General features: G+C 42.7%; 1 protein-coding gene and 1 long non-coding RNA gene across 6 annotated transcripts in view; one reads left to right on the forward strand and one right to left on the reverse strand.

Annotated features, from left to right (window-relative positions):
- The window catches only part of LOC311593372, a 94858-nt gene that overhangs the window by 22178 nt on the left and 45572 nt on the right, over window positions 1-27108 (reverse strand). For 2 of the 4 annotated variants that reach the window (XR_014777671.1, XR_014777672.1), the window contains 3 exons: window positions 18771-19024; window positions 14541-14724; window positions 12593-13338 (listed from right to left, as the gene is read on the reverse strand). The exons of 1 other annotated variant lie outside the window; for it this stretch is intronic. This is a non-coding gene — a long non-coding RNA (uncharacterized lncRNA). Of the gene's footprint in view, window positions 1-12592; window positions 13339-14540; window positions 14725-18770; window positions 19025-27108 lie in introns of those variants that run through there. One more of the 4 variants, XR_014777670.1, reaches the window with a different exon arrangement.
- Window positions 1844-26200, forward strand: LOC311592996 (flavin-containing monooxygenase 5-like). 2 transcript variants are annotated; one of them, XM_084773980.1, is made up of 9 exons: window positions 1844-2061; window positions 14571-14739; window positions 15557-15745; window positions 16370-16532; window positions 18821-18963; window positions 20169-20368; window positions 22789-23138; window positions 24599-24671; window positions 25811-26200. In XM_084773980.1, the coding sequence occupies exons 2-9, from the start codon at window positions 14605-14607 to the stop codon at window positions 26172-26174; spliced, it is 1617 nt and encodes a 538-aa protein (XP_084630106.1). In that variant the 5' UTR covers window positions 1844-2061; window positions 14571-14604; the 3' UTR covers window positions 26175-26200. The 2 variants fall into 2 exon arrangements, with proteins under 2 accessions (XP_084630106.1, XP_084630105.1); XM_084773979.1 differs by lacking the exon at window positions 1844-2061 and having other exon boundaries at window positions 14482-14739.

Here is a 27108-nt window from a genome sequence, read left to right on the forward strand (position 1 = left end):
GTAGTATCAAGAAAATAGAAGATGGGGTTCAAAGATGATCATGGAAGAGAGAGGGGTCATCGTCAGTGTCCCCAAGCTTGTTAGTGCCCGTCTATCAACCCAACATGTGTGTGTGTGTGTGTGTGTGTGTGTGTGTGTGTGTGTGTGTGTGTGTGTAAAACCTCGGTGCCACGTGTGAAAGAAACTATACTCTATGTCTTTCTGGATCTGATTTAATTTGTTTGATATGAATGCCTATCCATTTTCCTGCAAGTGACATGATTTTGTTCTTTATGAGTAAACAAAACTTCACTGTGTACACATACCACATTTTTCTTATCTGACCATGTTTTAGTGCTCACTTAATGATAATTTTGTAACTTGGCTATCATGAATATTGCCTCAATAAGCATGAATGACCAGTTATGCCTATAGTACACTGACTTAGGGTATTATGAGGGCCAGGAATAACGTAGCTGGATCATATAGTTTTATTTTTTTACTTCTTGAGGAACCTCCATGCTGGTTTCCACAGGGTCTGTATTGCTTCACATTCTGGTCAGCAGTGCATCCCACACAGCCTCGCCAGTTGTTGTTTGGTTTTAGTGGCAGCCATTCTGACAGAGATGAGGTCGCATCTCAATATAGCTTTTTCTTGCATTTCACTTGTGCCTGATGTTAAGGATTTTTAATTTGTCTCTTGGTTCTCGGTTCCTTTTTTTTTTTAATGAGGGTCTGTAATTTTATTTTCCCACATATTAACTGGGTTATTTATTTTTATTGGCATTACCTATTTTTATTGTGTTACATATATAGATAGTAACACACACACACACACACACACACACACACACACACTTTGGGTACACAAAGGTGCTCTCCCATTCTGAAGCCAACTCTTCGCTCTGTTAGCTGCTCTACAGAAGCTTTGTAATTGTGTGCAATCCCACTGCTCAGTTCTTGAGATTATTTCCTGAGACACTGGAGTTCTCAGAAAGTTCTTCTCGTGTGTCTTGAATTGTTTTCTCTGTTTTCCGCTACTAGTTTTAGAGTGTCATTGTCTTATTTTGAGATCTGGGCTTGGGAGATGGGCCAGTCAGTGAAAGGCCAGAATGCCATTTTTCACAATTCTGGCAGCTTGTCAGACCACCTTATAGTCAAGACCAAAGAGCAAACACAAAGGACACTGAGTGATGCTCTACAGTATCAGGACCAGCCCCACTCCAAACTACCAACCTTTCCCTTGTGATACTGTTCTCAGTGACTAGTTGCTCATATCTTTCTCACAGCCCAGACTGATCCCCAACCCCAGATCCCACAGAACACGGCTTTGTCTCTTACATCACTGAGATAATCAAAGCCGTCAAATATAAGCCAACTCTAACTCCTGGCTCACCTACCCTCACAACACCCTTCCCGCCAATCTTCCCCCAGGGTCAAAAGCAGCATCTCTGTGGAAGCAATGGCATCGGTCTCCTCCTGGTCTCCTCCTGCTCCTTGAAGCTCCACATGACTTCTCTTCTCTAATATCATACATCTGTGTTGCTCTATTAGGCATTCCCTTGGGCTATGAGCAGAAAGAAGGGATCATAAAAACCACTCTCTATTTACTTTGTAAACACTATGAATATTTCCCCCCTTTCAATCTTACTCCTAAATCAACCATTTACATTCTCAGAAGCAACCTTAGTTCCTAAGGCTTAAAGCCATATATACTTCTAGGATTGAGTGTGGGGACCATTCACACTAAGAGATTTTCTTTTTGCATATTAATGCCAGTGGGTGAATTGTAACTAGCAATAAATTAGACATGATCATGCCCTCTTTGTTTGCTTTCTGTTTCCATAATAAAAACAGTGCCCCAAAACCAACTTAGGGGAAGAAAGGTAAACCAGGCCAGGAGCTCCATGCAGGTGCCAAAGCAGAAACCACAGAGGAATACCACTTACTGGGCTTGTTCAGCCTGCCCTCTTATACCACCCTGGACCACCTGTGCTTGGGTATCACTGGTCACAGTGGGCTGAGCCCTCCCGCAGTAATCAGCAATCAAGAAAATGGCCACAGCCGTGCCTACAATTTGAGGTAAGTATGCTCTCGATTGAGGTTTCTTCTTCCTCTAGTTTTTGTTAAGTTCACAAACTTAACCAGCACAGACCCTTTAGTAAGATATCTATGGAAAATGTTTAGTCCACTTTGGAAGAGTCATGGAAAAGTATCACTCACTAAGGTATAAAATAACCCAAGTTTCTGTGTAAACTGAGTTTGCAACAAGACAGAAGCCAAGGATATGTTACTGCATTAAGAAGCTGATGGGAGAGCAAGGGGTGTATTTTAGCTCATAAAGTATTTGTTGAACATGCTCAAGGCACTGGGCGTGATCCCCAATACGTGTGTAGACCTATCCTGATGGTGCATGCCTGCAATCCCAAACAGTGTTGAAGGAAGGAAGATCAGATGATCAAGATCATCCTCAGGAACCTATGGGGCTGGAAGCCAGTCTGGGCTACATGGGCAACATGGAACCCTTTCTCAAGAAAAGAAAAATGTGACATGGTGGCAATTTCATAGTCAGCATAAAATTGAAAGGTGAGCTGTCTGTAGACAAACATTAAGTAATATAACCATGTGCATGCCTGCCTCAAAAGTTACACATATGAACAGTATGTGCCAATAAGAAATAGTAATAATAGGACTACAATTATTTAAAGAAGAGTAAAATAGTGAGTTCATATGAGTGTGGTCCAGGGAACTCTGGTCAATGTCTCAGACAATATTCTTCATCAAATTCATCCTGCTGTTTGTGTGCTCATGAAAGCCAAACACCTAGCATGCATCCTCTTAAGCAAGTTTCTTAACCTGTGGGTCATGACCTCTTGAGGGAATATTGAATGGCCCTTTCACGAGGGTCACCAAGGATCATCGAAACACACAGATATTTACATTACAATTCATAACAGTATCAGAATGAGAGTTACGAAGTGGCAATGACACTAATTTTATGGTTGGGGGTCACAACAGCATGAAGAACTTTATTAAAGGACCACAGCGTTAGGAAGGTTGAGAACAACTGTCTTAGAGCATATTTCCACTCCCAGAATCAATAAAATAATTTAATCCATGGTGATTATGAGATTTTTTTTCAACTTCATCCATTTCTCTTAATGAGTTACAGTGGTTAATTTAGGTTATCAACGTGAGTACAATACAGCTGAGAGTGTTGGTAAAGCTGGTTCTGAGTGGCCTGTGAAGGTGGTTCCAGAAGGGATTGGTACAAATTGATGGTGTGAGGAGAGAAGGCTCACTCCATTCCACTCTTCTCCCCCTTCCTTAACTCCTCCTTTTTTCTCTCTCTCCTACTCCCTCTCTCTCTCAACTAACACTAAATACAACATCTCTTGGACTCCAGATTTACACTAGTGGTCCGCAGAACAGATTCCCTGTGGAAAAGAAAATGTATGCACAGTATTCTGCAATAATTAGACATGGGAGAAGCCATTTATTCCCAGGACCTGAAAGCACTGGTTTGATGCCTGGCACAAAATATGCAACATTAAAAAAAATGTATGAAACACTCCTGGAGAATAATAAGGCCTGTTCTCTCCATCCTCAGTCAGAATGCTGGAGATGTTGATCATGTGGGAGAGGCTGTTGCACGTTTGGGACAGGGAGTGTTTTGTCATGAAAACTGACAAGAGAAAGAAACACTTAAAGTTGGAAACAAAAGAAATTGGAAGTTGGCTAAGATAAGAAGCAGGTGTGATGTTGCCTGCTTTGTGCTGGCCTTCTGAAGAAGAGAGAGATTAAAAGCCTTATGCAAGCCTGGTGAGTTCATGGAGGGGACCTTCAAGGCTCAGCCTTGCCATCCAGGACTCTCAGAGGAAGAGCAAGAAGCAGGTCTCTGTCGCCAAGAGTAACTTCTTCCCACTCCTCCCAATTAAGCTGTGCCAAAGTCACATCAGAATGAGGGACATGGGGACTTCCCAGACACCTCATCTGAGCATCAGTTACTGGTCCTTCAAGAACAAAGCCACCATAGCAAAAACCACACTAGTTTTCCAAGATCAGTGAGACCAACAAAGTGAAGCCAAAATTGTCCCCTCTACAACTGGGAAAGAACTATAGCCCAACTTCTCCTTTCAAAGCTCAAGGATGGTTTTAGAAAAGGGAGTGGAAAGATTATAAAGAGCCAGAGGTACTGGATGACTAGAAGAAAACAGTGTTTTCTGGACGTGACGAGGCAGTTACATGTAAGAATTCATAGCAATTAAGACAGCATGCACAAGACCTGAGCAAGCTCGAGGCAGAGAAAATCCCAGCACTGAGAAGGTGGGTAGGCAGGAAGTCCCACCCCTAGCTAATGAGCCACTGACAATTGACAGCTTCTAGGAGAAGAATAGTCACTTTGCTTGACAGGTGTGGTCCCTGGTGGCTTGGCCAACTCCAGTGGAAACCCACACATCCAAGAGCATATAGACAGTATCCGCTGTACTTGATGTGTTTAAACTAAAGTAAAAAGAAGGCACTAGAGAGATGGCTCAGCAGGTAAGTACATGAGCTGCTCTTGCAAAGGACCCAGCTTGGTTCCCAGCACCCACATGGTGGCTTGCCACTCTCAGTAACTCCAGTTGCTAGAGATTCAACACTCTCTTCTGATCTCCACCCACATTCAGAGAAAACACTAATACGCTGAAGATAAATAAACCTCAAAACGTTTTCTAATAACACAAAAAAGAGGACACAAAACTGGGTGGGTGTGGAAGGGAAACTAAATCTAGAGAGAGTTTGGGGAGGAACTGAATATGACCAAACCACCTTGTTTGAAAATCTTGAAGACCTAATAAAAATGTGGGGGGGGGGGAGCAAAGAACATCCACTTACTATTCCATCCTGACTTCTGGACCTTCTTTAAAACTTTCTGGGGAAGGTTATTCTACTCAGAAAGACAGTGCAGAGAGACTCAAAGTTTGAATAGCAAAGCTAAGGTTAAAGGGGTGTGTGACAAACCTGCTAGCCATCCTGCCCCTGAGTGGGGGAACCTCAGGCAGTACAAGCTGTCAGATGGTCGTGCTAAGATATGGGACAGAAGGTAGAAGAAAGATCAGTTTGTAATTCTACCTGTCTATAACTCCTAGGCTAGCTTTGTTAGGCCAGATGGAAAGTCCTGTCCACCCTACAGAGCCGAACATCACTTAGATATTTTTAAAAGACCTCCCTTGGCTATGTTTACTCTGTTCTGGATTCAGCGAATGCCTTTTCCAGCATTTGTTTGCACCACTCTTTTACAAAACTAGCTTGCTTTTAATGGAGGAGAAAAGGCAGTGGGCATCCAGGGATCTACTCAATACTACTACATGTCTTGTTGTGGTTGCCTGGGTCTTCCTCGGCTCTCATTCTCTATCGATTTTCTGGTCCAGTTATCCAGATGATATGCTAGTTTGTGAAGATTGGACTGTGTGTACGTGACTGGGCAGAACATCAGCTCACTCACCGATGCGTGCAAGAGTTGGGCTGTCAATTCCGATGAGATCCTAGGCTGCGGAGTGTACAAAAAAAAAAAAACCTGGAAGTGGTCTGTGTGAATAAGACCTAATTGATTCCAGATGCAGTATTAGATTAAAACAAAACAAGAAAACTTCCCCCCCCCACACCCTTGTGATAAATGATGTGCAGGCATTGGTAGGGTCCCCTGCATTACTGGTGGACTTTATTCTTAGTCAGTCCAATGTCAATGCCCAGTATATTGGCCAGCCAAAAATGGGGTGACACAAGATTTTCCCAGAAAGGAGCATGTGAAAGTCAAGTATATGCGTAGCTGGGGTATCAGGAATGCTGTGCACTTACACGTTACCAGCATGTCACGTCATGGGCTTGCTGACAAGGAAAAGAGCAAAAAAAATAATAATAATAACCCCTACCCTTTTAGTCACAGCAGCTGAAGTTATATGAACTCTCCCAGGAACACCAGTGTTGTACAATGCCCTACCACAGTTGGAATCACTGATGAATACTTACAGAGTGACAGTAGGAACTGGCCAGTCTGTAAAGGAGGTGTGTGGATGGCTTATTTTACCAATACAATCTGCTATGGTGTGTCTCCCTACTCTAATCAGTGGTATGAGTCCTACAGCTATAGGCTATGATGGTTCCTGGTTATCTGTGAAACTAACTACCCCACACTCCTGGGAGCTGTGTGGTATCTTTGATCCTCCAACTACAAGAGAAGGTGGTCTCCATACATGAAAATGTGCAGCAGACACATGGGTCCATTGAGGGTAGGACAAATGTCTTGAGGTCTGCTGCAGTATAATCTGCTGCTTACACTGTCTTTAAGAGGAAAGCAGCCAAAAGAGTCAGTGGCCATAGCTATGAGTGTCATGTAATCCGTGCCACTAGCCAGATGTGCTTATGGTTGAACGGTGCGTTAACCACATATACTATGGATGCCACTGAGATCTTCTGATCTCATCAGTCCTACCAAGAAAGCCATAAAGTCGCCACTGTCAAAGGTCTTAAGGAGCTCATTGTGGCGCAGGTATATCCATGACAGACTGACAGTGACCAGGACACACCACTCAGGAATGAGCCTGAACACTTGATAAATCATGGCATAATCATGCAGCTGACACAACTGTCACATATGAGTGGCTGGGGCCACTAGTCGCCAGTACCATCTGCATGCATGTAACCTGGGGATCCAGACCCTGCACAGGTAAAGTAAATGCAAGGACAGCGCCATCGTTTTTCCCTTTGCAATCAACCTAAAAAAAATTTAGATAATTGATTGGTATACCTGTTGTCTGCCTACCCCAGATTGTTGTGTGAGTTCTTGTCCCAGTGTGCGGAGTCTGTGACCCTTCTTACTTGGTTACCACCTAACCTCTTGCAATCTAGCTGTGTGATCATAGTTTACATCCTGAGTAGGGTAAAGAAAAATATCTAATATCTAGTGGGTCCACAGATGGTCTAAAATGTTATTTTCATGATCACTTAGAGAAATCACGCAGGGACCTTGTCCTTTGGGTTACTTGCTCCTCCCTGATGGCTCCTGTTGTGTTTGGAATCACACATGTAGAATTTACATTTCAGTGCACGCACAGCCAAAACAAGAAATAAAAGGACAGGAAGGGACTCATCCCCGGCAGCAAGGAAGGAGAGCATAGGCATTCTCTTCAGGGTAGCCAGCCCCTGGAACAAAGACAGCATTGAGGTTTATTTAGAGAACTTACATGTATTCCTATAGGAAAGCATTTTAGGAGTGATCACAATTGTGAGCATGCTCAGTTTTAGGTCATAGTTCAAGACGAAAGATGTCAGACACCTTTTGGGGTGTGCTTTGCTCAGAATGATGGAGCACATGTTCAAGAAGTTAAAATAATAGACTGCAACACCTTAGGAAATATTCATCTTGTTTCATAAAGATGATAGACAGAAATTCCCCAGGGTGTGCTCAGTTCCCCCTGCACCCCCTAAAAAAAGATTTTAGCTGAAACAAGAAGAAATGGCACTTTAAGGTACATTAAACTAAAGGTTTCCAGCAATTGAAGATAGTGCTACCTCAAGACCCAGCTATACCACTCCAGGGCTTATACCCGAAAGATGTTCCACCACACAACAAGGACATCTGCTCAACTATGTTCATAGCAGCTCTATTTGTAGTAGCCAGAATCTGGAAACAACCTAGATGTCCCTCAATCAAAGAATGAATAAAGAAACCGTGGTACATTTATACAATGGAATACTACTCAGCTACTAAAAACAAGGAAATCTTGAAATTTGCAGGCCAATGGATGGAACTAGAAATGATCATCCTAAGTGAGGTAACCCAGACCCAGAAAAACACACACGGCACGTGCTCACTTATAAGCAGATATTAGCCCAACACAGATGTCCTCTGAGAGACTCCACCCAGTGGGAGATTGGGACAGATACTGGGACTGGAAGTTGGACTCTGGGCAGTGGCTGAGAGGGAGCCTGTGGATCTGGACACAGGGTGACCTGCACCAACGGAAACACCAGTGAAGGACAATGCAAGCAGAGAACCAAAACCCCTGTTCAGATGTAGCTGATTCTCCATGTGGCGGGAGGGGAGGCTGCTGCTGACCCTCTGACATGCACTCTGGTGTCCACGATTTGGTCACTGCCCCTTGGCAAGATGGCCTAGCGGGCACACAGAGGAAGGGGACGCAGGCTATCCTAATGAGACCTAATAGGCTGTCGCCAGAGGTCTAAGGGAGGAGAATAGGCAGAAGAGGGAGGGTGGGAGGGAATAGGAAGATAAGAGGGAGGGGATAACAATAGGGAGGTAAAGTGAATAAATTATAATAAATAAAATAAACAATTTAAAAGCCTACAGGTTTCCTCTAAAGGCATCAGCCTCGCTTAATGGCTTGCACACTGACAATGCTACCAATAGCCTCTTGCGAGAAGACCTTGATCTGCCTTTATAAATCCCTACTAAACACTCATTTTTTAAGTACCTAGTTGCATTTTTGTGTTGCTTTTCCTGGAACCTGCTAAACTTGAATTAATCCCTTATCTGATCTTGTTCCTTCTAACGGAAAGATGTTTATCTGGTTGCCGGTGGGAAAACAAGGATCGCTCTTTTCCCTTGCATTAGTGTTCTCGGTCTGTTCTGGTGCGTGACCCTCTGCTGATGACGTAGACTCAGCTGACAAACCAAATGAATGGTCTCATAGAACACGCCACACAAAGGTAAAACCCCTTCCAGGCCCAGGGCGTATTGCAAAAGGTGTGTATGGTTGGGGGGCAGGGATGGGGGAAACTATAGGATTTTAATAGCTAGTTACAAGTATTGACTAAGCTTAGCAGGCATCTTGATATATAACCACTGTGAATGCTCTCTCACCCTTGAGTAACCTCATCAGCTGTCCCTGCAGCGTTACCTGGAAGGCTATAAACAGACAAAACCACTGCAGATGTATGTACAGTCTTATGCATTGATTTGCTGCAGGGAAAGCACCTGACTCTTTGACACTAGCACAATTTAAGATGGGTATATTCAAGCTTGGTCACTTCCATCCCGACCACCCTATAAATGTCATCCTCTAGCCAAAATCACGGGGACATACTTGGCCGGGCTCCTCAGTACCTCTACCAGCTGGACTCTCTGAAACACTGGGTCAGTCTGCCACTTCTCTTTGAATTAACGCCATCTGCAGTTGGTTCTTTCAAACTAGGAACAGTTTACTCAACAAAACAACTCAGTCTTCATTTCTTTGAACGATGGACACAATTAGCCCTGTGATGCCTTCTCTTTTGTTGAGAGGGAAGCTTGTAGGCATATAGAAAAGTTCTGGATGTCCAAGCCCAGCCACACCAGCTGCATATGAGGTTTGGGAGCTAGGTCTTGGGTGTGAAATTTATTTTAAAATACTTAGGATGGTTTTTTTTTCTGGTGAAGAAAAGAAACATGATAACAACAACCAAAAAAATTAATTTTAACTACCAGCTTTACCCAGGCATGATGGCGCATGTCTGTCAGCCCCGCACTTAGGAGGCAGGTATAAGAAGATTATAGCAAGGTCAAATCTAGCCTGTCTCAATCCATCCATCCATCAATCAATCAATACCAGTTTTAACCATATGACTAGCTACAGAAATTAATATCCTAATGGTCATAAACACTTATTTTATTGAGATTATTTTGGTGGTTACAGTGAAGATTTTTTTTTCCTCTGTACTTTTTCTTGGTGTGTATAACGTTTGTTTCATTTAATGCATTTAACATGCAATGCCTTTGTTTCACACTTACTGTTCTTTTATCATATAAAAAAAGAATTTACATTGGCATTTAAGTGTTACTAGCTTTCCATCATGATATTTGAGCTTTAGCATATGAAGAGGTGGGAAAGCATCACCTGGGAATTAGCCTTCCTCTGTAGGGAAGGGACGAGATCTCTGGACATCAGGACTTAACCTGGCAACTCCCTCCATTCTTGTACCTTCAGCCTCAGGTGCAGGTTTCCCATCAGCTTCCCTGATTCTGAAGCCATTGGCTGCACTACAGCGTCTCAGGCTTACTGACGCCCAGAGGACTTCTCGGCTGTCATGATCCTTTCGTTTGATGTCTCTAATAAATCTCTTCTACTATATTTACATGTATCGCTATGTCTATTGATTATGTCTCTCTGGAGAACCCTTGATAATGCATGAGGTATGGATGACATTGCTTTGGAAATGTGCACAGCAGTTTGACATTAAAAAAGAGTCCTGATAACATCTGTAAAGGAGGCTTTTCTGTGCTTGAGAGCCCCAAGGCGGGAAAACTGAAGACTTATATCCTCAGAAGTAATTTGTAGCAATTATGTGGAAACACTACTTCACGTTTATCTGCAGTGATCACACATTTCAAGGGACATGGGTGGTTCCTCCTAGTAGTAGCTGTGAAGGTCCTGCTCTCTGATGGCGGGTGGGAGTGAACCCAAATGCTTATAAAAGAGAACCAAGAAGGGACAGCATTGTGGTTTCCTCGGAGGTGGAGAGAATCCCAAGGAGAAGAGGATCGAGAACTGGCAGATAAAGGAGTGGATGTGTTTCCTGCTCTCTTGGTAAGAAACTTAGCCCACGGAATCAAAGGCAGAAAACCAAAGGCAACGCGGGTACAGCTCAATCCAGGAGTAGACCGGCACTTGTGTTTCAAAGACCGTGAGTTGCGCTGCCCTCCCTCTGGCTTCTGATGTCCCCTGCCCCCTGTGTTCCCTTCCTAAACTTCTGTTTCATTAGTTTCAACCACTCTTTTCTATCAGTAGAAATACATCCCCAAATACCAGGATTCTTTCTTTTTCTTTCTTTCTATCTATCTTTGAATTTTCCAAGATATCAAGCTTTAATAATAGAGGGAAAATAATGTGAAATGTACACTATAGTGGCTATTAAGGCAATTTACACTAGGTTGCCAAAGGTATGACATTCCTTATCATAATACAGTGGAGAAACATAATATTTCATGTTACTCCATAGCCTTGAAATTGCTACTACAGGCAGATTTGGAAGTAATGATTATAAATGGAAGGTGGATGGGGAATACACTTAGTAGAACCAAGGATGGAAATGAAATACATTGACTTTATGTTTATGGACCCGTTTTAGTCAGATGTAAAAGAAAAAGAAAAAATGTTTTTATCTGACCGAAGGATCATGTACAAATACATTCTAATTGAGATTTGTTTCTTTTTTATAAGGGTTGATCAGGACTAATGAGCATATCAAGCAACTTGTCCAAGGCCACTACAGAAGCTAAAGACAAGAGGTGGTTTCCTAATCTTTATCCCTGCCTTAAATATTTATAGCACTGTGGAAAAAATGGCTTGTCTGAGCTTGTGCCTGGATTTTTCATTTTAAACAGATTGTCATAAATTGAGACACTAATAGAATAAATACAAATTTTATATTCAGAAAAATGCTAATTATATTTCTAACACGCATGTGTTGTTGAGAGTCACATCTTCACTACACTGGTTTTGTCCTCTCAGTGTGCACAAAATTCCTGGGAAGATTCAAATCTTATTTCTATAATACACTGCTCCTATGGGCTCAAAATTCCTCAGGGACATGACATTAAAATATGGGGAAAACCAGGAACTAGAGAAAATGAAATAACACTGCAAAAAACTAGGTAGGGAGCCACTAATAATTGAACAAGAATTTAATAGATACACCCTCTCCTCTCAGCTATTACATTTTCATTGTATTTTTTAACAATGGAAATTTCCAAGTACTCATTAAAACGCTGGCTCCCATGTGCTGAGCATGTACTACTTTCCAGGCACTAGCCAACAGAAGCCGTTATGTCTCGTAGCCTGGATATAAATTAAGCAGTTCTATTTTCATAGACAGCAAGTGAAGCAATAAAACTTTTGTAGCCAGAAACGAACTTTTAAAAAGTACAATAACCTTTGTTTCTTTGCAATAATGGCAAGCAAGAAGATTCTAAGGTGCAACAGAAGAGTAGACAATTTAAAATCCTGTAGCCATTAAAATCCACTAATTCACCCACCAAATATTTCCTGAAACCCTCCCTATAAATACAAGTATATTTATAATATTTTTCACTGAAAATTAGGTGGAATGCTATGTAGCATACTAGTTTGGTGGATATCTATGCATAGATACACACATAATCATATTTATAAAATAAGAGTCTAAACCCATGGATAGTATACTGGATAACTTCTCAATGAGATATGTAATTTTGATTCTTTTCTTTTAGTTATCTATTTCATGACTTTTTCAAAATTAGCAAGCAAGGGTTAATTGTAGGATAATAAAAAAGAATAAATAATATTCCTGAGTTCATAACTATAATGGCTATGTATGAACAGGTGACATTCTGGACAGTACATACATATCAAAGTTTAAATAGTATGAGTTTTATTTATTATGAGATTAAGTGAATTATAAACACTGCTTTGAAATAAACATAGGATCTGCATTTTTGAAAAATGAAGGAATGGGCTGTATGCAACTGTTTTGAACACAGAGGTTCTTAAGTTATAACTATATGCCTAGAGTACAAGGCTTCTCATTCCAGCTGCATTAGAGACGATGGCTTACCCAACAGCCTGAATAGAATTCCCATTTCTTTTCCCTCAAGTCTAGACTGGAACCTGCCCAGGAGGGCGGGTGGATTCCTCCAAGATCACGTCATGGTGGATGCGTAGGTGGCCACAGCTCACTTTATATCACTCCAGGACAGAAGAAAGAGCTTCCGTGAAGAGGCACAGTCCTAGACTTGCTTCAGTTCCTACCGCGGTTAGCGGAGCCTACATGTTTCCCTCCCGAGGGGCCACTTCCCCCTCCACGTGAATTATAGTCAGAGTGAAGAGGGCAGAAAAACAAGGAGTAAAGCCCCTCAGGTGTATCCAAGGTGGGGGTAAAGCAGAACCCCACCCCTATCAAGCCAAGATTGAGATAAGGAGAACCTAGTCTCAGAAGAACTGAGCTTGTTTCTGTGCCATGGAGTCCCAGGCTGTCCCTTGGCACTATGATGCAGACTCACAGAGACTGTGACGTCCCGGTCGTCATGTGTCACCATCTAATTGCAGGAGAATGTAGTGCGAGAGAACACAAGACAACTAGGATGGACTCTTAGATGTTGAAGTGACAAGTGACGGTAGGTAAGAGAAGCACAGAGACATTTAAAATGGCCAGATTCATTCACAGTAGCCAAGTTTTATGAAGTCAGCCTTCCTTCTGGTCAGTAGATGGATGGATGAGCAAAGGTGCTATACAGCACTGTTCAGTCACAAAGTCTTCTTTGTGGTTGTTATTAAGATTATTGGCGTAATCTAAGAAGCCAGACTCAGACGAGTATTACATGCTCCCTCTCACATGTGGAATCTAAAAGGTAAAAAGACATGGGAGCAACTGTTCGAAAAGAGCAGTGGGATCCAGAAGAGAACAGAGAAATGGAAGAGGGTTAATGGGGGAGGGTGAAATATGAACAAAGTATGCTTTCTGCGTGTATAAAATGTCCCACTCCCGTACGCTAACTGGAGAATGTCAAAGAGGGGTGGGGGTAAAAGGTGGCCAGTGGCAACGTTTCTCCCAGAACTAAGTCTCGATGGTGTATACTTGGATTTGAGGGAAAGAGAAGACATTCTGGAAAGAGGAGTAAGGAGCAAGGAAATACCAGGGGGTCACTGTGCTGTGCAGTGCAGCAGAGGCATGCAAGAGGAAGAGGGCAGCAGAGGTAAACGTGGTGGGGTAGAGCCTGGTTTCTGGAGGACTTTGAAAGTGACATAGACAAATGGATTCTGACTTAATTTTTTTTTTACTTATTATCAAGCACATGTCATAGTGCCACGTAGAAGTCAAAGGACAGCTTTGTGGAGCCAGATTTCTCATTCCATTTTCACTTGGGTTCCAAGGACAGAGTTCAGGTCACTGGTCTTGTCTGGCAAGTTCCTTTACCACTGGAGCCGTCTCACCAGCACGGAGCTCAGACTAAAGAAGAAATAAATACACTTTTTCTACCATTACTCCCCCCATATCATCAAAACTAACACCACCACCCCCCAAATATTTCATCCCAACTTTTCAAATGTTGAGTCAAGAGATACAAGCTCTACTGTTCTCTGTTGGCTTGGGACTAACTACAATCTCCCCATGCACCTTCCTGACAGCCCTGAGTAAGCAAATGATTGCAGTCATTTTCATTATTTACATAAAATCTTTTAAGACAAAATTTAGTGCAATATTTTTTCAACTTGGATATGTCTGTTTTTGGAAGGAGTTTCAGTAATATGTAACTACATGCGATTCTGTTCTGTTTAAATTAGAAAACTCTTATGGTTAGAATGAAATGATTAAACAATCTGGTATTGAAGGAATGTGTGTGGCTGTGTGTGTATCTGGATGTGTGTGTGTGTGTGTGTGTGAGAGAGAGAGAGAGAGAGAGAGAGAGAGAGAGAGAGAGAGAGAGAGAGAGAGGGCGCTTGTGTGTTCCAAATCAAGACAAAAGAAGCCATGGTAAAGAAAAAAAAAGTCAAACTTCTATCAAAACAAATGATAATGTTGCTAAAACTAATGGGAGAACTAACCTGGCAATGAACTTGATTTTGCTCCTCTAGGAAAACTGGAAGAGCTCTTCCTTATTCAGAGACCATGGAAGTAAAACAGATTGCCATCATCGGTGCCGGGGTTAGTGGACTAGGAGCCATTAAGAGCTGCTTGGAGGAAGGACTGGAGCCTACTTGTTATGAAAAGAGCGATGACATTGGTGGGCTGTGGAGATACGAGGTAATTTTATGAATTATATCCTCATAAAGTATAATGATGTCTGTGCATGGGGCGGGGGGGGGGGCGGGGTAAGACTTCCTAGCAGGAATTAGAGCACATACATTTTAAATAATTTAAGTAGTATTTACAAAATAGTAATATCTTCTACTCAGACCAACTTGAAGCTTCTCAGTTACATGAAGAATCTTACTCCATTTTCTTCTAGCTACCTCATCACTGAGACAGCTTGCACGAGGCAAACAACTCAAGAGATCACAGGCTTATCTTGGCCCATGGTTTTGTTTTAGTTCTTTGGCACAGGAATGACATGACTGGGCTGCTGAAGGCAGCCAGAACGCAAAGATAATGCCTGCAGTGATGAGATTTCTCCCCTTCCCCCTTTTCTTGCAACTAGATCCCTAGTCCCTTAAGTAGTTCCACCCATAGGAAGGCCTATTGTAGATAGATCCTCCCCCTGGTCAACCCTCCCTGGACACGCCTTCACCAATAAAACCAGCCCAGCTAAGATGACAGGTTCACTTCATCCTCTCATCCCAAATCCCTTTCTGTTAGTTTTTATTTGCTTCTTGTGCTGTGTTCTGGGTATGTATTATCTTATTTCTTGAATGACTGAATTATTACTGGTGTCTATCACCATAAGAATTCTAAGAGCTTCCTTCTAAAAGAGTCTAGTGCTTTCAGACCGTTGGGCAGTATCTTAGACTCCAACAGTAACATGAGTTTTCAATAAAATATAAACCCAACATCACAGCTCTCATCGTCCCTAAACATTGCTTTCCAAAGCTCTGGAAGCCAAGGGTTGTTTTGTTTCGTTTAGGAGACATCAGAAAGTGGAAAGCCTGGGATATACAAATCTTTGACCTGCAATACGTCCAAGGAGATGACAGCCTTCAGCGACTACCCCTTTCCTGACCATTACCCCAACTACCTGCACAACTCCAAAATAATGGAGTATCTCAGGATGTACACCAGGCACTTCGGGCTGATGAAACACATCCAGTTCCGGGTAAGGAGGGAAACCCCGCCCACCGCCTGCGCATTGGTCAGAGCAAAGTCTGAGCACAGAACCAGCTGGGCACAGTTTAGATCTGCATTTTCCACCTGCATCTCCCCCACTCTAATGATTTGTGAAGATACAGCTCTCTATTGGTTTGTTCCTCAAAATAGAAGCCTTGTCATGGAGATTGTTCCTGAAATCTGCCTTCTGTTAAATGTATGAAAAGTAAAATGGGGGAGGGGACTTTTAGTGCGTTGTTTTCCCAACATACTTCGATCCTTGAGAAGTAATATTTATTAACTTTATATTAAAATCCTAAATAGCCAGGAGCTCTGAATGGAAGTAACAATCTGCTTGCACACCTGTAATCTTGGCACTTGGGAGGCAGAGGCTAGCAGACAGCTGTGAGTTCAAGGCCAGCCTGGTCTACAAAGTGAGTCCAGGACAGCCAGGCCTGTTACACAGAGAAACCCTGTCTTGAAAAACCAGAAGAAGAAGAAGAAGAAGAAGAAGAAGAAGAAGAAGAAGAAGAAGAAGAAGAAGAAGAAGAAGAAGAAGAGGAGCAGGAGGAAGAGGAGAAAAGAAGAAGATCAGTGCTCCAAGATCAGCTGTTCCCATTTATTTGTTTCCTAGACAAAGGTGTGCAGCGTGAGGAAGCGCCCTGATTTTCCATCCTCAGGCCAGTGGGATGTTGTGGTGGAGGCTGATGGAAAGCAGAAAACCTACATCTTTGATGGGGTCATGGTCTGCAGTGGTCACTACACTGAGAAGTATCTTCCCTTACAGGATTTTGCAGGTATTTAACTAAGCGGGCTACAGGAAAACTCTGATAGTACAAACGTTGCGTTGCCTGTACCATCACAGACATTGACAGATGTGTTTATTTGCTGCAGAATGGTTACAGAGCAAGGCCGCTTCCTTAACAGTCAGGAAAGATCTGACAAGAGAAGCAACAGTGAGACAGGAAATAGAGTTTCCCCTGGCTACAAAGCCTAGAGAATGAAAGTCTTTCTGGAAAAGAAGCAGCCATGTGAGATTGTGAACTCAGAGAACCACATACACTTGGTAGGGCTGGCAGAGAAGAGTGTGGAGGGTCTACTGAACACCACGGAGGAAGGAGAAAATGGTGTGTGTGTGCGTGCGTGTGTGCGTGCGTGTGTGCATGCGTGCGTGCGTGCGTGCGTGCGTGCGTGTGTATAAAGGAACCTGGTCATATTTTATCTCATTAATGTGATGGTGGGATAGGGAATGAGTTAACAGGAGAATCAAAGCAAGACCAACAGTCTGGAGAGGAGTGGGGTGATGGTGAGGACTGAAACAGGAAGACAAAACTGGAGCCATTTCAGAGGCTACATTACCCCTGAACTATAGAAAATACCACCAAAATTAGACTTTATGTCAATATTACCTAATATTTTTGAAATAGAATTAGTTTTGTTTTAAAGGTCTATTTCCAATTTTTAAAAAAGAAATGAAAAAAATGAAAGAGAGAGAGAGAAAGGATATAAGGTGAGTAGGAACAGCGAGGCTAAGGGAGGTGCTAGGGAAGAGGAGGACATGTTCAAAAGATGGTTATTCCTTTTATGAAAAAAAATATTCAAATTTTACAAACCAAAGAAGATAGCTGATGGCCATGTATTATTATTATTGCTAGAAATACAAGTCACACAGGGTCAGGAAAGATGGCTCAGTGGTTAAGAGAGCTGGCTGCGCTTCCAAAGGTCCTGAGTTCAATTCCCAGCAACCACATGGCAGCTCACAACTGTCTATAATACCAATTTCAGGGAATATGACACATGTTTCTGGCCTCCACAGCAATGCATACATGTGGTACACAGACATACATGCAAGACAAAAATACTCATTGATGTAAAATAACAATAAGTAAATCATTTTCTAATTTTTCCATTTATTGGAAATAGATTTTTTTCTCACATAATATATCCTGATTATGGTTCCCACTCCCTCTACTCCTGTCTCTTCCTCCCCAGCTCCCCTCTCATCCAGATTCACCCCTTTCTATCTCTAATTAGAAAATAAAGTCTTCTAAGTGATAATAAAAAAAATGAAGTATAATAAAACAAAACATAATGAGGTAAAGCAAAAACTAACACATCAGAGTTCAACAACAACAAAAACAGAAGAGAGAAAGCCCAAGTGAATGCACATGAAACAGACCCACTCATTAGCACACTCAGGAATCCCTTAAAAACACTAACCTGGAAGCCATAATACATACGCAAAGACTGCCCTACAGGCCACATCTCAAATTGTTAAGGAAACACATCTGACACAAACTGGGATGTACATTCGATTAAAAAAAAAAAGCATCTGACTTCAGAGACACAATAAAATGTATAAAATATCTCATCAATGCCTTTAGATGTCAGTTATAAATTAACTTATTAGACTATGTATGAGTAAGAAATGTCATTGAATTTAGTGCTGGAGAAATGGCTCAGCAGTTAAGACTGCTTACTGCACCTCTAGGGGACCAAGTTTGGTTCCCAGCATCCATGCCAGATGGCCTATAACTGTCTGCAGCTCTAGCTCCTAGGGATCCTACACAATTTTCTGAACTCCCCAGGCAGCTGCACACACACACACACACACACACTTTTGTGTATTTTTATGTGACTGTTACAAAGTTGCCTGTGTGGTTTGCATTCAGTTTCTTTTGAGCAACAGGGCTCTTGCTGTGTAGAAAAAGGGCCTCACTTATTTGTGAGATGCGTAATCAGGGTCACAGAGAACGCTGAATAGCTGCACTTATATAAACAGAGACATGAATGGTCAGTGGCCTCCTCTTGCTGCATGATCCTGTGAATCACCATACTGGACAGATTTAAACTCGTACATTTAAAAAGAAACGTTCATGTGCTTTGATCTTGCTCTTCACCACGGAGTTGCTGCCCTGAAGATGCCCTTCTTTGGATAATCATCTTTTATAATATTGTCAATAAGCGGCCAAGAACAGAAAAGGGGCGGGTTACATAATATGGACTTAAAGCTTGGGAATGGAATTGCCACGCACATTTCCTACTGCTGCTTGTGACTCGGGGGGGTTTGACTCCGTCTTTGCAGGGATCACCGAGTTCCGAGGCTCCTGTCTCCACAGCTGCGAGTACAAGCGCCCAGACAACTTCGTGGGAAAGCGAGTGGTCGTGATTGGCATTGGGAATTCCGGAGCAGATGTGGCGGGCGAGATCAGTACTGTCGCTGAACAGGTTTGGTGTCTTACCCTGGTTCTGCGGGCTTTAGCAGTGGTGTTCCCATCGTGGCTGTAAGCTGAGGAAGGTCGTTATGAGTTCTTCTTCTGGGTATACATTAAGGAAATAATAGCTAAGCGAGGATATTCTTCTACATAATGAATGAGCTGTGAGAGACGGCAAACTACAGCTGAGTACCTTAGAATTATCTCCATGTGGCCACACTAAGGAGATAAACCTTTAAAAGCAGAAGTTAAATCCACAGGAAACCCAAGTGTTCACTGTGGGCATGATCTTACACAGAACAATACACATGGGCGTGAGTGAGGTACTTTGCTGGTTTATGAATGAATAGCGAAGCACGGAGCAGCAGGTCTGTGGGGTTTCACTAAGTATGGATGTAACAAGTAAGAAAAACAAGCAGCAAAATACTACTGCAAACGCTGTTTTAAAGTCCATGGAAGTCCCCGTTCTGTCACTCAAAATTAGCCTTTGATATTAATTCAGAGTATGCACCAAGAAAACATGAGATTTCAAACACCGGATGTCCACATGCGTAAGTAGCCATCCTGTGGGCTACTGACCCACACCAGGCTTTGTGTATATTCATGAATGAGAAGTCTCTGTGATTGTGACCTTGCAAGATGGTGGCTGTGCCTTCTTTAAAAAGCTGCATCTTTCTTCAAAGTCTTAGTTAAATGACTCAAAGTAGCTAATCCCCATAGCTATGCTCTGGGCTGTGGGTCCTTACAGTATTTATATGGAATTGTGCATCCGTAGCTATGAGAACATTTGCAGTGTCAATTTTCTCCCTTCACCTTGTAACTGTGTATTCAGCTATTTCTCCATCAAAACCACATAGCATGCAGGGAACATAAGGGTGAACTTGCAACTCCCAATGTAATAACCTGCTTGGGATTAAAAAAAAAACATGAGGGTGAACTTGCAACTCCCAATGTAATAACCTGTTTGGGATTTAAAAAAAACACTTCACATTCTGGAACAGAGCAGATTTCAGACACCTGGCCTGGTTATGGGAAACAAAGGACCGTGACAAACATTAAGTGAATTGGCAAGGTGATAGGGAAGCAAAGGCAAGAGGGTGGAGCGATGTGAGCAGTTAATACCACCCCCTTCAACAACCAAAAAGTAAGAGCATCAGAATTTTAGATCAGTATGATTAGAGGTAAAAGGTTTTCTGGGTGACCTCTCCCCTATGACAGGTTTTTCTCAGCACAAGACGAGGAACCTGGGTATGGAACCGAGTTTGGGACAATGGGAATCCCTTGGACACCACACTCTTCACCCGCTATAACAGAACCATCCAGAGGTTCTGCCCCACTTCCTTGATCAACAGATGGGCAGAGAATAAACTAAACGCAAGGTTTAACCACGCCAATTATGGACTACAGGCTCAGCACAGGTAAGATACAGACAGAATTTAAGACAGGGTTTTTAAACTACTATACCACGGCTGAAGAGATGGCTCAGCAGTTAGTGACATTTAATGTTCCTGCAGAGGATTAGAATTCAGTCCTCATAACCCAGATCTAGAGGCTCACAACTGCCTGTAACTCCAGGTGCAGGGGATCTGATGCCCTCTTGTGGCCTCCAAAGACTCTGCACCCTCATCCGCAGGCACACAGACACAGACATACAGACAGACAGACAGACACACACACACACACACACACACACACACACACACACACACACACACAAACACACAATTTAGAACAATTGTTTTTTTTTAAACCAACTACTACGCCAATTAGTGAATATATAAAATAGGTGTGTGGAGTAAGAACTAAAGGGTGACATTCTAAGTCTTAATAGAACTTATTCTAATTGGAAACACTGAAGTCATGTCCCGCCGACTAGGCATTCTGCTGAGGTATAAAGGAATGCATGTGCAGTAAACACTGGCGAAGCAGTCTGGAATCCCAACACTGGTCCTATCCGCCCTGTCTCACTGTGCCACTTCACACCATCACTTACCTCTTCCACTAGCACCTGCCAACTACCTTCTGTTCATCCTCTAGATTTAAATTCATGATTCCACAGTGACCTTCAAGCCTGCTGCCGGCTAGGGTAATTTCATCATCCATGTTTCTGACCACCCCGTACCCCTGCAGTGCAGGCACACCTGAATTCAGCTGTTCTGGTCCCTACCCTCCTATCATCCGCCTACAGCATCCACATCCATCCCTGCATGAAAAGTTACCTCCTAGAGCCATAGTGGTACTAGATGCCACCTGTGGACCCAGCCTCTCACCACAACGTTCCCCCTCCCGACGCTCACTCCACCCAGTCGGTTTCTGACTTTATCTATTCATCCCTCTCCCCTTTCCCTGGCTCTCGCAATCCCCTAGATATTCTCCTTCTATTTCATTTCTCCACGCTTCACCCCAACCTGGCTCTTACAGCTTGGTGTCATCCATATAGCCTTTCTTGGTTCCCTTCCTATTCCACACTACATAGACTTCTGTGTCTCAAAAATGTAAGTAAACCAGGCCTACGGGGTCGTGCCTATCATCTCAGCATTCCAGGGCTCAGGCAGAAGGATTTCCGTAAGTACAAACCTACCCGACACTATACAGTGCCCTCCAGGCCAGCCTGAGCTACAGGGTGAGAACCTGTCTTAAACAAACAAACAAGCCAAAAAAAATAAAACAGAGGAACTAATACTACAGATATAGAGCTGGAGAGTTGGCTCAGAGGTTAAAATCCCTGCCTGCATTTCAAGGGGACCTGGGTTCAATTCTCAGCCCTCACAAGGTGACTTGCAACCCAGCTGTAACTCCATATTCAGGGGATCTGATGCCTTCTTCCGGCCTCTATGGACAGCGGGCGCACATGTGGTGAACAGATATGCATACAATCAGGGAAAACATCCATATACATAGAATAAGATGGTTTTTCTAATTAGCTAAGCAATGTAGCAAAGGCTTAAACCATTATGGGTTGGTAGAATCAGAAAATGAGCAGGTAGAACTGCATGCAATGAAAAGCTAGAGACTTCCGTGACTAGTTTTATGACCGTGGATGTGCAACTCTGGTGAATGAATGTAGAAGGTAAACGTATGGACTGTGAGGCACGCCTGAGAATAGGGCTTTCTGCAAGAAATCTGTAACTCAAACCTTATAATTACCAAACATCAGTGTGTCGTTAAGCACGAATGCTTCCCAGAGAAGATTAGTATTAAAATCATGCAGTTGCATCCTGTAGACTCTTTAAAGAGACGGACAACCAGTATGTGTCAATCTTTACATGACTCCAAGTACAAATGCCCGAGTCACTGTTGAAGAACTTTACTGCTGATAAAAATCCCACCATCTAAATACAGTGTTATCATGACTTGGTTAGTGAGGCCTTACTTGATTCTTATGTCATTATTATCATCTTGCAAATTTGGAAATTGAGAATAAACTGTTTCATGAAATTCACAATGAGAAAAAGCAGACTAAATACAAAGCCCATTCTGACTCCAAAATCACGTTCTTCACCAGTACAAACCATCACGTGTCCAGGGAGGGAGTTAAATAATATTAAAATTACTGAAATACTGCTGTGGTTTTCTTTTTTATGGTTTTTCGAGACAAGGTTTCTCTGTGTAGCTTTGGCTGCCCTGGACTTGCTTTGGGGACCAGGCTGGGCTAGAACTCAAAGAACTCTGCCTCCCGCACACACACCTCCGCCCCCGCTGACCTCCCAGAGTGCTAGGATTACGGGCATGCACCACCGTACCCCGCACTGCTACAGTTTTCTAAGCACTAACAGCCTCTGCTTCTTTATGAAAATGTTCATTCTCACTCTGTACTATTATGCTACCTAACATGCAGATTTCTCAGCCATCAGTCTATCTTCGGCGATGACCTGCCAAACCGCATCATTACTGGAAGGGTGCTGGTGAAGACAAACGTGAAAGAGTTCACCTCGACGTCAGCCATCTTCGAGGATGGCTCTGAGGAGATCGTAGACGTTGTTGTCTTTGCCACGGGCTACACCTCCTCTTTCCCTTTCTTGGATGACAACTCTGAAATCCTGGACAGCGAACACACAATGTTTAAGTTCGTCTTTCCTCCTCAGTTAGAGACGCCAAGTCTGGCCTTCATAGGCATCCTCCAGCCAGTAGGAGCCACCATTCCCACATCAGAGCTCCAAAGCCGATGGGTTGTGCGTGTGTTCAAAGGTATGATGCCCTTCATAAGTAACTGTGCCCCTGACCACATACTCGGATGATAAGGGCACCCAGCTGTCTCATCTGTCTAACGTCCCCTGTTCTGCTAAGGGTGTAGCAGAACCAGAGGTGTATAGCTCAGTGGCCGGCCATTGACCTGCACATCCACGGTTCTAGTTCTGCTTGACCTTTAGCATTAAAAACTGAAAGCCCCCAGCTGATTTAGGGTTCTATTGTTGGAGTGGCTAACAGCCCTGTTCTACTGGGGCTGACAATCTATCTTTCCTGGGAGTGCCCCTTTAACCTGAGGAACACCTTAGCTGCCTGTGCTGCGAGCAATGCCTCTCTCACAGGGTGAATTTACTCACAGTATCAGACAACACTGTGGCTTTTTAAACTTTAATTTTGTTTTCTTTTATTCTATATAAGTGTGTGTGCCCGAGTATGTGTACCAGGTGCGTGCAGGTACCCACAGAGGCCAAAACCCCCTGGAGCTGGAATTATAGATAGTTGCAAGTAGCCTAATTCGAGGCTGGGAGTTGAAGCTGAGTCTTCTGGAAGAGAAAAGGTGTTCTTAACTGCTGAGCCATCTCTCCGTCTCCCCTACGGCTTTTACTTGCATGCTATCAGTTTATGCCTGCGCCACCATCGCTATGACACCATGAGCCCAACTCTTCTCTCTCTGCTGTCCTGCCGTAAGGAAACCTGCTACTTTTAAGTTAATTAAAAACTTGTTTTAAAGGAATGAAAAGGTTTAAGGTAATGGATATGTTAATTATTCTGAGCTCATTATTACCCCATATATACATGACTCAAAGCCTTGTACTGTATTTCACAAATATATGCAAATATTATGTATTGATCAAAAAGCCATATTAGCATGCGTGTTTAATAGTCATGAGTTTTAAACAGAGATTTAAACTGAGAAACCACTCAAAAACCTATTTTTCTTGAGAGATAATTGACTCCCCTTGCTGACAGCCTAATGCTGTCTGGGAGGGAATGGTCTTCTAGGGAGTTTCCCTTCCTCCTCCTCCTCCTTCTCTTCCTCCTCCTCCACCACCACCTCCTCCTCCTTCACCTCTTTCTCCTCCTCCTGCTTCTCCTCTTCCTCCTCCTGCTCTTCCTCCTCCTGCTGCTCCTCTTCCTCCAGCACCACCTCCTCCTCCTCCTCCTTATGGTTTTTGGAAACAAGGTTCTCTGTATAGTCTTGGCTGTCCTGGACTCCCTTTGTAGACCAGGCTGGCTTTGAACTTACAGAGATCTGCCTGCCTCTGCCTCCCAGAGTGCTAAGATTATGGGCATGTGCCACCATGCCCAGCTGTCAGCGGGTTTTTTAAACATGGCTTTGCTGTTATTCACTCCATGGAGACCCATGGTAATGACTAGTCCATTTCAAAGCTGTCCTTTTTGTTTGTTTCTCTCTGCCCAGCCTTCCTGACAGTCCTCCAAAGCCTATCTTGTTTTCTCAGGCCTGAAAAAGTTACCCTCACAGAGTGACATGATGGCAGACATCAACAGAAGGAAACAGAAAATGGAAAAACAGTAAGGAGCCTGGTTTGGGGGAGTTTTGTTGCTGTTATTAAAGTAAATGAAACCTGTCCAGAGGGAACTACTTAATTTTTTTCATATGGTCTATGCCTAACTGTGACCTCATATGATTGGTTTTTTGTGACACAAATGTTGCATGTGTAAAAAAAAAATAATGCCCACTGAATGGACCAAGAGTCCCCACACTAACTGACCCACTCCAGAATGCCTAGTCTTTGCACCCAGAAGTCTCCTAAAAGACCATAAAAGAACACAGGAAACGGCCAATCAAGCCTTGTAAGAACTATGGTCAGGAAGAATACTTAACAAATACTTAAATTCAGAACCTAGGGGAAAGGCAAACATTTTAATGAGGTATCTAGTAGCTAGATACACAGTTATAAGATATTCTTGTCACAACTTCATAACTTTAAGAAATGTACTTATTTTACTATTTGGTTTTCTTTTTTCAAGAAACTGCCTTTATTATATATCAACTCTCCTTTTTCTGCTATCATAGATTTAATTTTTTTGCCTTAACAGGTTATTGATGCTCCCCTATGCCTTGTTTTGTGTTCCCAGCCTTTTCATTTAGCTAGATGGCTCATTCACATTTTATGATATTTTTAAAATATCATTGATAGCTGATAAATTATCTATTACTTTGGGTTTGTTTTTCTTTTACTCAAGAAAAATTTAGCCAGGGGCTTCCAAATTCCCAAGCTCTTGGAACAAATTATTGTTGTCTAAAAATATCCTGGGGCATAATGTGTATTCAGGCATTAATACATGACAAAATATTTTGTGTAATTTGAGAGCATGAAATAGATGCAGTTTATCACGGTGTTTTACCCAGTGAGTGGTTCTTGCCTATCTCTTGTATATAATGGAACTGGACTCGATTTCTGGAGAAAGGATACATATATCTCCAAGAATTAATCTAATCATTCATTCAGTAGTTTTTATACTTACGTCACTCTTCTGGGCCCTTTGGGAAGCTTAATGATGTCAATAATATATGACTAAGTCTGTACAAAATGAGGACGATTTGTGAATAGAAGATAATAAACATGTTGCAAAGGAAACACTAACCCCAGTGGAAACTCAGGGGTGCAATCTAACACAGACACCTGAGTATTCCCTTCTCCTTCCAGGTTTGTGAAAAGCCCCAGAGGCATACATCGAGTGCAGTATATCGACTACATGGATGAAATTGCTTCCGAGTTAGGTGTCAAACCCAACCTGCTCTCTCTCATCCTCTGGGATCCTAAGCTGGCCAAGGAGATTTTCTGGGGACCCTGCACCCCATACCAGTACCGTCTACAGGGGCCAGGGAAATGGGCGGGGGCTCGGGCAGCCATCCTCACTCAGAGTGACCGGATACTCAAACCCCTGAGAACCCGGGTGCTCAAACCCTCGGAGACATCGCCCTCTAGTCTACTCTGGGTCAGACGTATCTGTGTTGTCATTTTTCTCTTTGTTTCTGTGTTAGTCATCATGCAGGTGATTTGCCATTAATCTCACACAGGCAGAGAGAGGTAAGCACTAGAGAGAACCAGTCATTGTTATTTGACACGCAAGCCCTAGCGCCAAGGGAGGATATGGGAAAAGATGTTCATTAGACTGACTACGACACATATGAATATTTACATGAACACAAAGTTACTCTATTATGAGTCTCCTAAGAGTTTTATATATAAAGGGGGGGGGGTGAAAATGCATAGCTCATGTCTACTTTATTCCAGAGGTGAAAGGACATGCCTTCTAAGTTCCCCCAAAACAAGATTGTACAGGGAGACTAATAAGTGGCATTCAACAAACAAACAATAATATGGGAAAGGCTGAGCTAGGCCTAACGCTCAGTGGTACATCTCAGTACATCTCCCACACATGAGAATATTGTCTTTTCAATAGAAAATATGACAGCTACCACCTGAACTGACCAGATAGTGCTGAAAATGCAACCTATTGGTTTTTCACATGATTGTTATACGATTGGAAGTCCAGCACTGTGTGGTCTTACAAAAAGTGTTTAACTTGAATGCGATCGTGAAAAATAATCAGAGAAATAGAGAAAGCAAAACACTTTCAGGATATCTCACCAATAGTCTAGAGGAAAGTCTGTGTCATCAAATAATAAAAATACAGTACATCTTTCTGTAAGAGTGGAAATTAAGTAGGCATAGAGCAGATGCAAGTTTTAAATGTGGATAGACTGTTTCAAAATAACTGGAGAAATCTTGCTGTGTTCTGTCTTATGTGATCTTGCTGGGTTAATGATCGCATTAATGGGTGCTAAGATTATAACTAAAGGCCTCATACACGGAAGACAGAGTTGGCTATAATGACATTGTCGATTAATTTGTAAAAAGTCTTTGCGGGGGTGTGGAAGGGAAGTAATGGGGGAATACATGGTGATTCCAGGGCAAAGGTCATAAAATGTTCATCCCTT

Source organism: Acomys minous, assembly GCF_964271855.1.
Source record: "Acomys minous genome assembly, chromosome: 1".
Taxonomy (NCBI): Eukaryota; Metazoa; Chordata; class Mammalia; order Rodentia; family Muridae; genus Acomys; species Acomys minous.

Coding starts and splice junctions, on each gene's coding strand:
- LOC311592996 (XM_084773980.1), top strand. CDS start 14,605: ATGGAAGTAAAACAGATTGCCATCATCGGTGCCGGGGTTAGTGGACTA. Junction 16,533..18,820: donor TCCCTTACAGGATTTTGCAG/GTATTTAACTAA, acceptor CCGTCTTTGCAG/GGATCACCGAGTTCCGAGGC. Junction 24,672..25,810: donor AAACAGAAAATGGAAAAACA/GTAAGGAGCCTG, acceptor TTCTCCTTCCAG/GTTTGTGAAAAGCCCCAGAG.